The sequence below is a fragment of the Perca fluviatilis genome, chromosome 19, assembly GCF_010015445.1.
Source record: "Perca fluviatilis chromosome 19, GENO_Pfluv_1.0, whole genome shotgun sequence".
NCBI classification, from domain to species: Eukaryota; Metazoa; Chordata; class Actinopteri; order Perciformes; family Percidae; genus Perca; species Perca fluviatilis.
Window position 1 is genome coordinate 4414939 of NC_053130.1, and position 15704 is coordinate 4430642.

The 15704-nt window shown below is 39.0% G+C and overlaps 1 protein-coding gene across 1 annotated transcript; it reads left to right on the forward strand.

Moving 5' to 3' along the window:
- The first annotated feature begins 8388 nt into the window (after positions 1-8388).
- LOC120547938 (G-protein coupled receptor 4-like) lies at positions 8389-13734 on the forward strand. Its single transcript, XM_039783768.1, has 4 exons — positions 8389-8467; positions 11560-11715; positions 11964-12151; positions 12247-13734. The coding sequence occupies exons 2-4, from the start codon at positions 11575-11577 to the stop codon at positions 12767-12769; spliced, it is 852 nt and encodes a 283-aa protein (XP_039639702.1). The 5' UTR covers positions 8389-8467; positions 11560-11574; the 3' UTR covers positions 12770-13734.
- The last annotated feature ends 1970 nt before the right edge of the window (positions 13735-15704 follow it).

A 15704-nucleotide genomic window follows, 5' to 3' on the forward strand; every position in this document is an offset into this window, starting at 1 on the left:
CACACACTTCACGCAGGAAATAAAGTCTAACTCGTCTGGACATATTTTTGAACTGATTTGTTTTGTGGGTATCATATATGTGAATCCTGTATTTGTGTGAACTTGCTCCTCACAGCTTTAGTGATGTCAATGAACAATGTTGGGTAGATATTAAACATGTTTCACGCCTCGATATATAACCTGATCTGTAAACAGGTTTCACTCTGAAGAATGGGAGATGTCTACATTAACGACACATCACTGGACATGAGCCATGATTACGGCAAACAATATAATATAGCACAATTCATCATATATGTGGTGACATGCATAATCATTTGTATTGGACTTCATTTGACCCTGGTGGCCATCTATGCTCTTTATTCTCTGGTACGTACATTATGACTGAGATCTATTTATGTAAAGTGTCTGTCTGTAAAGGATCTTGATCTGAGTTTGCAGAGGGCTGGGATTGAGTCTTTTAATGTCCTATGAATTTACAAAAATAATCTAGTCCATAGTTCAAATTTACATGAAGCTGATTGGACCCTGCAGAAATATTTAGGAAGAACAGTTCAGATTATGTTCACAAATGCTTTCTTTACTTTAACCAATGTTTTCCTGCAGGTGGGAAAGGATAATGTGGCTCCGATCTACGTCATCAACCTTCTCATTTCCGACCTTATTCACTTCTGCTGCATGATCGGTTGGGTGGCAAAATAAATAAATAAATAAGTCGTCCCATATTTGTCCGAATAAGGTCCATGTCAATCAATCAATGAATATAGCAGCCTTGTAAAGAAGCCCTTGATGTCCAATCATGAAACGGAAAAATGGGGAAAAAACACGATTCAATGATTGTGAGATCGATGTGCTCATAACACAGGTAGAACATCGAAACAAAATCCTGTTTGGAGGCCTTAACCCTGGTGTGGTGTTCATATTTTTGTTACACAGCCAATGTTCCTGGGTCTGGTGAACAATACTTAACAGATTTAGCTCAATTACCAATGATATATACATCAATTATGATTCATATTTGCAATTTACCCCTGTGAGATCACATGTACGATCATATGATCATTTTTGTTTTTTTGTGAGAAAACAAGGACATTCAATTATGCTTATCGGTGCTTATATCTTAGAACTTAAGCAGAACAGGTGAAAGTGCTTGAAATGTAACAATTTTGTAACTTTGTGTGGGAATAGCTGGTGCAGAAAGACAACATTCCCAAACAGTCACAATCAGACATGCCCACATAGAGACACAGACACACACAGAGACGCACACACACACACACACACACACACACACACACACACACACACACACACACACACACACACACACACACACACACACAGCAAGCCCAGTTAGGAGGAGGACACAGTTAAGTTTCATAGCACCTACAATTATTACACTCAGGTCCGGTAGACCCGAACACCTCATATGTAATACTGTAGTTATGTGTAGGGGGGGTTGTACCGTGTGCAGTCATTGAAAATAAGTTATTTTTATGTTCTTCACAGAAAATGAGCCAAGGCCAATGAGTTTGAATTAGAAGAAATAATAAATAGCATAATCTTTCTTTTAGCAAATATTGAAAATGGGTCCCACAGACCCGAACACCACACAAGGGTTAAATAGATTTATTTGTTGGATATAAATATCCATTTTTATAATTCATGGATAGACCTAAAATTTAGAGTGTGCTCACATGCAGGCTGTGCTACTGCTGCTTCTGTCACTACTGCTGCTCCCGATACTCTGCTTGGTCATATGTGAAGCATCCGTTCAGATAGGGTTAATATACAACCCTTATATTTATCTTAAAAAAACGCCCAGTCCTCCTCAGCTGTGAAGCCACCACGTACTTGTTGTCCAAGCCTGTGTGTTCTCGCTAAATAAACGTGTGCAGCATTCACTGTCCCATGGGAAATAATGCAAAGTCGAGCTTCATGCAGATCACCCTGATAGATAACCAGAATTGTAAGTCAGAATGTAAACTGGTCCACTGATGGTAAGCACAATTACATTAACCTAAAACTAACTTCATTAAAATGCCACAGCCCATACTGTTTTTCTTTTAATTATTAGAATATAGACATTAAGAGAATAATCGTTATGCAAGTAATTTAATACTTAAAAATCAGGTACTTTTTACTTTTACTTAAATAGGGTTGTCATTGTGGTACTTCTAATTTTACTAAAGTAAATATGTCTGGTTGCGGAAAACTGGGCACATTTTTATGCATGGAAATTCTTTATAAATCCTGACTATTGCAAGGAATGTTGCGACGGCAAATTTCACCCTGCTTCACGCAACTTTTTCTTGCGTAACAGGTTTTATAAATGAGTCCCCTGGTCTGGGTTTTTCCTCTTCTCTTTTTCTTCTTTTGGCATGTTTCAGGTTTTTCAATAACTGTCACTTGCATATTTTTCCTCTTCCCCCTCCGAACGCTCATATTCTTTCTGGTTGGGACCCTTAAAGCCCTGTCTGCTTCCATCTCAGTTCCTGCTGACGAAAAGCAACGAATTGAGGCAACGTTGGTCCTGGTGCTGGTTATACACGCTGCTGTTCCTGCCCGTAATCGTCACGTTTTGAAAGAATATGACAGATATGACGTGACCCTCTACATCCTGTCTGATGTGTTTCTTAAGTTGAGTCCTCTTGCAGACTTAGTTCTGTATATTTTCATGAGGATAGACAAGCTTTAGGCCTCTGTGTGTTGTTGCAGAATGGACAGCAATGATGTCAGCAGTTCAACAGTATGAATGATGACAACATGTCCACAGTCAGCTTCATGTAGGCAGAGAAAAAGGGAGAGAGAGAGAGAGAGAGAGAGAGATAGAAAGGGGGAGAAACTGAAGAAGACATGTAGGTAAATAGAAAGGATAGAGACAACACAGATTCTGTCTTCTACTGATATGGTTTCCAATAAGACACCTAACTGTTGATGTAAGCCATCTTTTGTAGGAGTTGGGTCTGCACCAATCACTCTTCTCTTTGCAACTTTGGACCTATCACCCTCTCCGACACACCTGTGTCATGTTATAGATGTTCAAAGTAAATGTACTTAGTTACATTCCACCACTGACTAAAACCCCAGAGATGTTGTACCGCAGGGCTTAAAGTACTCCGACCTGGTGCCAGATTTCCGGCGTATGACTATTTTAGAAAAAAAAAAAAATTAAAAAGTCCACATGGGATTTGTATTTGATGCTCTGGGTTTAACCAATCATTGTACTTCCACCTACCAATGAAACGAGTTCTAGCCAATCACATGAAAAGTAGGGCGGTTCTGGTCTGCGGTGTGGTTGCCACGGTAACACGGCTAAAAAAATGGATGCAAAGTTTATCAAACTTGTAGCATATAGATTTAGCTTTATTTGAAAAAGGAGTTAAAAATATATGGCGCCGGGCATGAATAGAGGACAAGAGGAAAAGGGTGGAGATGGGAAACCGTTCTGCACTTTTGTGTTCCTACTATGGCCATGCCAAGACCCGCCCTTCAATAGCAGCTCAATTGGTTGGGGTTAGGCATTGATTAAGGTTAGGATAGCCAATTGGTCAGGGGATAGTACCTGAACATGTAAGCATGGACGCCTGGCCAATAGTAGTGTATGAATTCTATTGAAGGTCGGGTCTTGGAGTGGCCATAGTAGGAAAGAAATATCGCGAACGGAATACTGTATGGTAGCAGCGGTAAGAAAGTGCTTGCTGGTCATTATGCCAGTCACAAAGCTTCGGTCCGTGCACTCGGTCATACGAGTATGTTACCAGCAACTACGGCTACCGCTGTGACTGTGCGGTCACTGACCAACCGTGTTTGTGATTTTTTTTTAAATATGTGTGTGCATGTTCATAGCGGAACTCGATTTATCATTAACGATGGCCACTGTGTAAAAAGCTATCTGAAGACCAAACTGCCTTGACAAAGCTGTTTGTTTGGAATCAGCACGGCAGTTATTTAAACGTACATGGTCTTGCCCCAGAGTTTAGACATCTATGTGAAAAGCTAACATGCAAAGTTTTCAATAAATATACATGAAGCAACTAATCTCAACATGGACAAAATTATTATCTCTTCTTTGATGATGACCTGGCCAAAGTAACAACACAACATCTAGCAAGTTTTGATTCCACTGTAAGATTGTGATATTATTATTGCAATATGTCATCTACATTGACTCTTAATTTAAAATATGGTTGGAAGAATTAAAAATGTATCCAAAACCTTTTACTTTTTAAAAATTGTGAGTTTTATTGTTGTGTAATGTAAGAAGGACTTTAACACGCCCCCAATTGATACGTTTTGTACAATATCATACAAACCTGTTCATGACAATGCTTTGAACTAATTTAGTTTGTTTTACTCTTTTATAATTTTGTGTACAGATAATAAACTACATACTATTTTTAGTTTCTTCATTTAATATGAGTTTTATTTTTGATGTTTTATTGGGGGGCATGCTAGTTTGTAGGATGTGATGTGCAGCAGTTATGTAGGTATTTTATTGAAGTTAAATTAAAAGTCTGTTTCTTAACAAAAATGGGAATGTCTGCCTTTGATTAACTCACTGCATTAAAGCAAGGCATGGCAGCTCTGTTTGGACAGCACATCTCAAACACAGAGGCAATTCAAAGTGTTTTAAAACAATAAGGGAGAATAAAATAAATGAAGATAGAATAATCATTTTGAAATTAGATCAAATAACATGCCAGTTTGTAATGTTTCAAGTCAGGATGCTTTCTATTGCTCCTCTGTAAAAAATAATAACTTGGCAGGGGACTTTTTGTTAGGTTGAAGGCTTGGACCCAAATGCACGACGACGAGGAGTAAGCAGCAGTTAGAACAAACTATAATTTAATGAAACACAAAGAGACTTACAAACGTTTGAGGAGGAGACAATAATCCAAAAGAAACAGGAACTCGGAAGGAACATGTAAAAATCCACGAGCACAAAAACACAGTAACACACAGGACGGCCCTCTTCACAAAAGGCGAAAAACAATCAACCAACAACAGACACAGAAAACACAGAGCCTAAATACACAAGTAAACAAGGGTTAAGAAGGGGCAGGTGACACAAAGGCTGGTGAACAGGTGAAAGACATCCGGGCGGAGCAGATAATCACAAAGGCGGGAAAACCAAAAAGACAGGAAGATCAACAAAACAACACATAAGAGAACAGACAGACTACAAAATAAAACAAAAAATGGAAAACCAACAGAAAACATGAACCCAACTAAACACAGAAACTTGACACAGGGACGAGACGTGCCACTTTTGCATTCTTAAGTTTTCTAAACTATCTGTTTTCAAACTTTGAACACTGATAATAAGATCTGTGAATCATCCTTGTAATGCTGAATAACAGCAGAACAGCAATAATAGGTATCTAGTAATAGAGATGGTATGAGGAAGTAAAAACCATTTGGTGAGCATGTGTCGACAGAGTTCTCGGTGGGCATGTGTCGACACAGTTAAAAAAAAAAAAATAGAAAGTAAAATAGAGTGTGGCTTATCTGGGTGCGTGCTAGTCAACTTCATTTTTTTTGTGGTGTGTAACCAACCTGGTCTCACAGAATGCCGTGAAACGATCAGGAACTTTTAACACCGCATTACGTGGATGTGGCACGGAATGTGTGAAAATTCTGTGTGGCCACCACGCAAAACAATGCCAATGTAAAGTCGATGAGATTATGATGTAGCATTAAGAGCGACTATGGTAGCGAGTAGTATGAAAGCCTGAAAATCTGCATAGGGTGGGTTGGTTGGGGTGGTGGATGGGTCAAACAACACAAGACTCTCACCCAGAAAACTGCCACAGGTTTTGAGTTAAGGGGCTGTGTTCATTTCACAGAATTCTGTGAGATCAGGTTGATCTGACATATCTGGAGCAGATCACTGTTTGTCACATTCACTGAGCCAGTTTGTGACAGAGTCAAGAAGTCTGTTAATGTTCACAAGGCCAAGAAGATTTGTGTTTTATGCTTGTATTGTATACATATGTTTTGGTCTTTTTGAAGAACTTTGTGCACCAAAAAAGTGCTATATCAATGAAATCAGCTTGAACTTTATGGTCTGGTCTTTCATTTTTAAGAGTTACATAAAAATGTTTGCTTTGATGTTTTTTTTATTGCTTATATGTCCTTTGAACTGTTTTTTCCCCAGCGTTTTTGATACAATTGTAATAGGCATACCCATTCTACTACTGTTTGTTTCCAGCAGGTGCAGCCTTTGTAGTCGAAATTGAAATATATAGATTTAATTTAGTTTCATCATAATAGACCAACACACCTATCTTAAATGTAACTGTGCATTAACTTCTACAATTATACAGTTTATTACAGAAAATCCTCTTACATGTCTTGCGTGATGTAACACTCATAAGAGTGCTTACTTGCTGGAAACAGGCAGGAAACGTCTGATAACCAAAGTACCCACATTGAACGTGAAAGTGTTCAATGTGGTTATTTGTTCTTTGCCAACCCAGTAGCATGGCAGTTCGTGAAATAGTCACATAATTTAATCTATTGATTTGTGTACACAGACACATTTATCTAGTTTTTTTCGTGGTGGCCAGCACGTTATTTAAACTAACGTATTTCAATGGGAAACATCTTTCGTGATCCCAGCACGACTATGGTAGCGAGTAATATGAAAGGCCAAAAATCCTCGTCGGGAACCAATACTGATTACCAGGGCCCAAGAGAGAGAGAGGGCCCTTGAAAAGTCTGGAATATATTTTATTTCACCTGGATATTTTCATTTCCTAATTAAATTTCATAATGCATGTCAGATGAAATGTAAAGTTAGTGTATTAGCTGAATAACATGTTTGATTGACTGACTACATTTTGTATACAAAAAAGACTATCTAAGGTCTCACCCACCCCTTGCTAACGCGCCAAATGGTTTAGTCCATCTGCACGCATTTTATTTATGTTCGTTCATCTGGTGGAGCGCAAACTTCTGCTGTAGAAATGTCTTTCTCAATGAAAGCCAAATCAGGCTACCAAAAAGAAAGGAAAGACAGCAGGAGAGAAAACAAAATGAGGGGAAACAATTGGTAACTGACTTCTTTTCAAGGAAAGGTGAGCACAAACTAGAAAACGAAATCCATGGTGCTAAAGTTAACTGCTTGAATATCTCCGCGACTGTTAGCGCTAAAAACGGACTGAGACAACCCATGTAAAGAGCAGAACATACACTTTCAAATGATAATTTGGTTATACATGTAATCTGAGGTAAAGGCATATAAATAAACTATACTTGCAATGCTGTTTGCATATAACACACCATTGTAATAGCCTAATTTAAATTAAATTTAAAACATGTTTAATTTTAAATGAATAGGCTCTGAGCACAGTGTGGAAATGAGAGATGAGGAACTGGAAAGTAGGCAGAGCAGTGCAGACCAGTTTTTGCCAGAGGATCCAGGACTATGTCCAGATAAATTAACAGATGATCAGAGAGACGCCATAGTACACAGGCTGGCAAGTAAAGGTACAGAGAAAACAAACAAAATGTAGTAGTAACCACAGTAAAGTAGGCTACAGAATGTTGAGAAAGGAGGTTTGAAATGTGTGTTATCAGGCTACTCTAAGCATTACAGTTAATAGTTATTGACCTATAAACATCTAGGCCTACAGATTCATGTGTACAGAGGCCCGATTATTATTATTTATTTTTTTTTGGGGGGGGGGGGCTGTTGAGGAACATGGGGGCCCATCAGGACTGCCTATTCATAGGGCCCAGGGTCTTGTGCTACGCCCCTGGTCCCGCGTCTCCCAGAGACCACGGATCGTGTCCCACGTGTCACATTTCCTTTCCCGGTTCTTCTTTTCCTAAACCCAACCTCCGAGATGTGTCTGTGTACACGAATAAATAGATTAAGAATTACGTGACCATTTCACAAACAGCTGTGAGATCGTGATGTCTTTGCACATATAAACATACTTCCTTTTTGTCTTAGTCTATTTTTAGTTTTTGCTTTTTTAATTTCAGATTTAATTCTTTTTATTCCACATTCCTATTTAGTAACATGTTTATTATTCATTTTATCACTTAATACTACCTTATATCTGTCTTTTTCTCATATCTTATTTTATTTTAGCTGCGTTTATATTTTGAATTGTCATTATATGTTTAAGGATATTTAAACCTTCAATAAGCTCATCAAAACAATCAAAACAGCAACATATTAAACAGACTTAACATTCATGTGCTGATTACTACTTGTGGTGTTTTTCAACTACAACCCCCCCCACCTCTCCCTTCCATACTTTTTTTTTTTTTATCCTTTTTTTTTCAAGAGGAGGCATATAATAATCTCTCTTTAAAAGAGGTGTGGTTATTATTATCAACCTACTGCATGTTACGTAACTTTACCATATTTATTGTAGACTGTTTGGAGGCAGAGGACAAAACATCAGACATTGGTGTAGGGAACTCATTTCGTGTCTTGCAGCTGTCAAAGGTAAATTTTGTGACATTTTATTATATAGATTGTTTAAAAAGGTAAATACACTGTAAATAGTCATGACAATGATTATGTAACCTTTAACAAGCAGACAGCTGTGGACTGTACTCTGTTTAAACCAACTATATTTAATTTGGGTTTTTCCCTGTCTTACCATAAATTGTAAGACTTATGGATATGTTATTGTGTAACAAAGACAGAAAATGTAGTTTAAGAAACCGGCTAAAAGATGAAAGCTTGCAAAATCAAGTACAATTAGCTAAAGGAAAAATGAGAGAAGAAAAATGGGATAGAGCATGCAGGATTAATGGAAAATTAAACAACAAGAAGTAGAACTACTGTGTAGACATTTCAGAAATGTAGAAAATGTGCTTACAAAGGCTGTTTCTTACACATGGTGTATAAATGTATGTATGTACAGTATAGGCCAAAAGTTTTGACACACCTTCTCATTCAATGTGTTTTCCTTATTTTCATGACTATTTACATTGTAGATTCTCACTGAAGGCATCAAAACTATGAATGAATACATATGGAATTATGTACTTAACAAAAAAGTGTGAAGTAACTGAAAACATGTCTTATATTTTAGATTCCTCAAAGTAGCCACCCTTTGCTTTTTTTGATAGAGCTGCAAACCCTTGGTGTTCTCTCAATGAGTTTCATGAGGTAGTCACCTGAAATGGTTTTCACTTCACAGGTGTGCCTTGTCAGGGTTAATTAGTGGAATTTTTTCCCTTATTAATGGGGTTGGGACCATCAGTTGTGTTGTGCAGAAGTCAGGTTGATACACAGCCGACAGCCTTTTTGGACAACTGTTAGAATTCATATTATGGCAAGAACCAATCAGCTAAGTAAAGAGAAACGAGTGGCCATCATTACTTTAACAAATGAAGGTCAGCCAGTCTGGAAAATTGCGAAAACTTTGAATGTGTCCCCAAGTGCAGTCGCTAAAACCATCAAGCGCTACAACTAAACTGGCTCACATGAGGACCGCCCCAGGAAAGGAAGACCAAGAGTCACCTCTGCTGCTGAGGATAAGTTCATCCAAGTCACTAGCCTCAGAAATCGCAAGTTAACAGCAGCTCAGATTAGAGACCAGATGAATGCCACACAGAGTTCTAGTAGCAGAAACATCTCTAGAACAACTGTTAAGAGGAGACTGCGTGAATCAGGCCTTCATGGTGAAGTAGCTGCTAGGAAACCACTGCTAAGGTGAGGCAACAAGCCTGTTTGGGCCAAGAAACACAAGGAATGGACATTAGACCAGTGGAAATCTGTGCTTTGGTCTGATGAGTCCAAATTTGAGATCTTTGGTTCCAACCGCCGTGCCTTTGTGCGATGCAGAAAAGATGAACGGATGGATTCTACATGCCTGGTTCCCACCATGAAGCATGGAGGAGGAGGTGTGATGGTGTGGGGGTGCTTTGCTGTTGGGGATTTATTCAAAATTGAAGGCATACTGAACCAGCATGGCTACCACAGCATCCTGCAGTGACATGACATCCCATCCGGTTTGCGTTTAGTTGGACCATCATTTATTTTTCAACAGGACAATGACCCCAAACACACCTCCAGACTGTGTAAGGGCTATTTGACCAAGAAGGAGAGTGATGTAGTGCTGCGCCAGATGACCTGGCCTCCACAGTCACCGGACCTGAACCCAATCGAGATGGTTTGAGGTGAGCTGGACCGCAGAGTGAAGGCAAAAGGTCCAACAAGTGCTAAGCATCTCTGGGAACTCCTTCAAGACTGTTGGACAACCATTTCAGGTGACTACCTCTTGATGAGCTTCAAGAGGTAGTCACCTGAAATGGTTTTCCATGTGTGTGCAAAGCAGTAATCAGAGCAAAGGGTAATCAGAGCAAAGGGTGGCTACTTTGAAGAAACTAGAATATAAGATGTTGTTTGTTTTCAGTTATGTTTTCAGTTATTTCACACTTTTTTGTTAAGTACATAATTCCACATGTGTTGTTAGTTTTGATGCCTTCAGTGAGAATCTACAATGTAAATAGTCATGAAAATAAAGGAAACTCATTGAATGAGAAGGTGTGTCCAAACTTTTGGCCTGTACTGTATGTATGTATGTATGTATGTTCTGAAACATTATTAATTCACGGAAAGATATTTGGGAAATAATAAGAATGATAATAAGAATGAGCTTAGATATGCTAAATAGTTTTGTGTGTCGTGAAAATACGATGATTGAGGTTATGTTATGTAACCCAAGACAGGTTACAGTCATTATAGGGGCATTCAACAAGTAGTGGGGCATCAGACAGGCAAAATGTCCTAAACAAATGTACATTAACATTGATCATTATATTAAATTACTGAAACACGGACAAGGTTCTCTGGCTGCAGTAATGACCTCACATCAGCACGTTAAATATTTCTGTTCATCACCAGAACTTGTGCTATCTGAAACTGTAGTATTTGATTAAATATCATCAGCAGATAGGGTAACAAATATTAAGGAAGTTTAATACTGAAAGCAATACACATTTTGTTTTAAATTATTTGATTTGTGAGTATTTTTATATGTATACTAGCCTGATAAGCCAGACCCATATCAAGATGTTGGGTCTGGGAACTCACCATTGGCAGGGCTCAATCCGAGGGGTGGGATAAATGGTTGTCTTTCAAATTCCCTCTGCACGCAATAGGATAGCACTACAACCAACCAGAGCAACGAAGAAGGTAGCGAATCTAGGTGATAGATTAAACTTTGGCCGTATCCGGTTGGCAAAACTCCGAACACATCTTTTTTCTTTGCCGTTCTTTGTTCTTTTCTCAAAGAAAAGCTTAACTCCAAGTCTTCCAGAAGACCACTGTTCCCAGCAGCAGCAGCCATAAGCCCCGCCCACCGACTCTATACACGATGTGATTGACTAGAGTTTGGTTTTTTCAGCTCGCAAGTAAAGGGAGAGTGCCTAAACCCCCCTGGCTGCAAATTTAATTTGCTGCCGCTGGGGTGCGTCTAGATTTCTAGGCTATATGTATACTGCATTTACGTGAACTGAACACTGTTAGGTAGATATTAAACAACATGTTTCACGTCTCTTTTTATAACCTGATCTCCTAAACAGGTTTCACTCTGAAGAATGGAAGATTTGTCCATTAACGACACATCACAGGACTTGAGCCATGTCACCACAGTATTCATCATAGATGTTGGGACAGGCATAATCATTTGTATCGGACTTCCTTTGACCCTCATGGCCATCTATGCTCTTTATTCTCTGGTACGTACATTATGACTGAGATCTATTTGTGTAAAGTGTCTGTCTGTAAAGGATCTTGATCTGAGTTGGGGGCCACATGTCAGGAGGCTGGGGTGAAATATTTTAAAGACCTGTACATTTACAGGAATAATGAACTGCATAGTTAAAATGTAAATTAAGCTGATTGGACCCTGCAGACATATTTGGGAGGCGGAGTTCAGAACATGTTTACAACTGCTTTCTTTACTTTAACCAATGTTTTCCTGCAGGTCGGAAAGGATAATGTCGCTCCGATCTACGTCATCAACCTTCTCATTTCCGACCTCATTCAGTTCTGCTGCATGATCGGTTTCTTGGCACAACCTGGGTACCAGGACATATATCAAATAGGCGGTCGCATTTACTTCTCTAGTCTGGTGGCCAGTGTTTACTTCATGGTGTGCATCGCCCTAGAAAGGTATCTGTCTATCCAGAATGTGTGGAGCTACTTCTGTGTCTGACCATTGTATTACTATATCATTCTGAAGCTGTGTCTTACATCTTGTATTACAGGTTTTTGGTCATCGCCTGCCCACTGTGGTACCGCTTCAGAAGAACCATCAAGATCTCCGTGGTGGTCTGTGTCCTGGTCTGGGTTTTTCCTCTTATCTTTGTCTTCAGTCATGTATTTTTGCCTGTTCCAGCTTCTTTAATGCCTATCACTTTAGCCATATTGTTCCTCATTCCCTTCCCACTGCTCATATTCTTCCTGGTTGGGACCCTTAAAAGTCTGTCTGCTTCCATCTCAGTTCAAGCTGACGAAAAACGACGAATTGTGGCAATGTTGGTCATGGTGCTGGTTATTTACACACTGCTGTTCCTGCCCAGAATCATCATGTTTCTGATACAATATGACATGGCCCTCAACATCTTGTCTGATGTGTTTATTATGATGAGTCCTCTTGCAGACTTAGTTCTGTATATTTTCATGAGGAAAGGGGCCATAGACAAGCTTTTGGCCTCTGTGTGTTGTTGCAGAATGGACAGGAATGATGCCAGCATTTCAACAACAATCACTATAGATGATGAAAAATAAAACTCTTTTCAAGATCACTTATTTGATCTCAATTTGTTCAACTCCATTTTTGAACTCTTATCAATCAGAGCCCGGACTTAAAATTCACATTTTTTTTCTAGTTAATGATAAGCAACACACTTGCATTTAAATTTCTTCATATGGTTTATGCAGCTTGTGGTGTCTTTCCATATATGAGTCTCATATGTCTCTTCATATTGGTCATATTGTGGCTAAAACTTCTCCTACAAACATTGTGACCAAATGGTTTCTCTCCTGTGTGGACTCTCATGTTCTCCTGCATTGTGTTCTTGGAACTAAATTGACTAATTGATGAATGGTCTAATGGTTTCAGCTGTACTTGTATAAACTGTTGGGTAGCTTAATATGTAACAAAAGATTTTATAAAATCTTTATTTGTTTTGTTTGTACCAATTTTATTTATCTAATTTATAAATTCACTACATTTTTTTTAGAATTTTTTTGTCAACGTAGAAAGTGGGATGAAAATAAAAAACAAAAAAGTAAATTACAAGTACTTCACATTTGTAATTAAGTACAGATGTTAAGTAAATGTACTTATTTATATTCCATCACTGACTAAAACCCCAGAGATGTTCTACCGCAGGGCTTAAAGTACTCTCGACCTGGTGCCGGATTTCCAGCGTATGACTATTTTAGAAAAAAATAAATAATTAAAAAGTCCACATGGGATTTGTATTTGATGCGCTGGGTTTAACCAATCATTGTACTTCCACCTACCAATGAAACGAGTTCTAGCCAATCAGATGCAAAGTAGGTGGTTCTTTGCCGAAAAGTGAGTCTGCGGTTCACTGAGCCAGTTTGTGACAGAGTCAAGAAGTCTGTTAATGTTCATAAGGCCAGGAACATTTGTGTTTTATGCTTGTATTGTATACATATGTTTTTGTCTTTTTGAAGCACTTTGTGCACCAACAAAGTGCTAAATAAATGAAATCAACTTGAAACTTATGGTCTGGTCTTTCATTTTTAAGTGCTACATAAAAATGTTTGGTTTGATGTTTTTGTTATTGCTTTACGTTCTTTGAACTATTCCCCCCTCTTTTTTGACACAATTGTAGTAGGCATACCCATTCTACTACTGTTTGTTTCCAGCAGGTGCAGCCTTTGTAGTCAAACACTGGATAATTAAAGCAGAAATGCATCATTGAAATGCTGTTGAAATAACATGAAATATACATAGATTTAATTTTTTTCATTGTAATAGACCAAAACACCTATCTTAAATGTAACTGTGCATTAACTTCTACAATTACACAGTTTATAACAGAAAACCTCTGTCAATTCACCTGTTTTAAAACCCCAATAACAAAGTTAGTCTTGCACAGCACTGTTTCCCAAAAACATACAAGTCATGTACTTAAAGATGACTCAGATCTTACATGTCTGGCGTAATAAGAGTGACGCTGTGTACTTGCTGGAAACAGGCAGGAAATGTCTGATTAATAACCAATGTACCCATATTGCACAACAAGAACTGTTCTATGTGGTTATTTGTTCTTTGTACATAGAAACATACTTCCTTTTTTTCTGGTAAATGGCACAATCTTTATTTACATTTGGGTTTCCGCTTCCGGCATGACGCCTGTGTTTGGCTTCGCTGCGGCGCCTGGTTGCTCGTCCCGACTTGTTTTGTTTGTTTCCTGCGCTGTATTCCTGCCCGGTGACGGATGTACCTGGAGTTGAACGGGTGAGTTTGCAGCCCAGTTCATATGTCCGTCTGCAACTGCTGTCTGTACGTGGTATGGAGAGGGCCTAATACGACCTACGAATAAACGGCAGAGAAAGCGAGGAAAAAGGGCAGGGAGGCAGGTTCAGCTGAAAAAACTCCTGAAGCTGGGAGTCTTTGACTGCGACTCCAGGGGGTTGTACTACGAATCAAGTTTAACGGGAGCGTGTCTATGTCCCCCAGGTCCTATGTTCCCTGGATCCTATGTTCCCCTCTTTGTATGAGACTGGGGAAAATAGGACCCTTTTTAAAAAAAATGGTCCTATGTTCCCCAGTCTGTTACTTTTTCCACCATTATTGCCAAATTCCATGGAAAATAGGCCTATAGGCCTATGTAACCCTAACCCTAGGACCCAGATTGATAAATTGCGGGGAACATAGGACCCTTTTTCAGAAAAAGGGTTCTATGCTACAGGGGAACATAGGACCCTTTTTGGGAAAAACGGGGAATATAGGACCTTTTTTCTAAAGAAGGGTCCAATATTCCCCGAGCATGGAACATAGGGATGACCCCAGTTTAACATGTCCTGGACTTCTTACCCGGCTTCACCTAACCTAACCGTGGTCCCGCATAAGCTGTGTCACGACGGTGGTTAATAACTAGTTCAATCAACCCAGGGTTTCCCAATCCAGCGACGCGCGCGGTCACATAAAAGAGGCGGTGTTTGCACAGCACGACCAATCGCAAACATCTATCAGAGCCGCATATTTTATATAAGAAGAGCAAACTATATTACTACATAAATATGAAGAACACAGACACGGTTTTACAGGCAAAACGCAGGAAGGAAAGCTGGCAAAAAAAGACGATGCTGTAAATCACAACGCTTATCAATATCACTTTCAGTGGTGTAGTCTATGTGATATGCAGGTATAAGCAGTATGCTGTACCCACTAAGAAAACTCCAGGATTTCCATATACCCACTTAAAAATGCCCAATGACACGTAACAACATAATTTACATTATATTTTTATATATTTTAAACTATCATCTGCGTTTTTTTTCTTCACATAGGCTAAATAAAGGTATTTCTGGTGCATAAAAGTGTATCTGAATACCCAAAATAAAAGTCGCTGGTGCTTAAAACTTCCCTGGGGGAGGACACCCTGTCTCCCCACTATGATACGGCCTCCCCTCCCCCAAAGGCAAGGCAAAGCAGCTTTATTTATATAGCACATTTCAGCAA

Coding starts and splice junctions, on each gene's coding strand:
- LOC120547938 (XM_039783768.1), top strand. CDS start 11,575: ATGGAAGATTTGTCCATTAACGACACATCACAGGACTTGAGCCATGTC. Junction 11,716..11,963: donor TCTATGCTCTTTATTCTCTG/GTACGTACATTA, acceptor GTTTTCCTGCAG/GTCGGAAAGGATAATGTCGC. Junction 12,152..12,246: donor GTGTGCATCGCCCTAGAAAG/GTATCTGTCTAT, acceptor CTTGTATTACAG/GTTTTTGGTCATCGCCTGCC.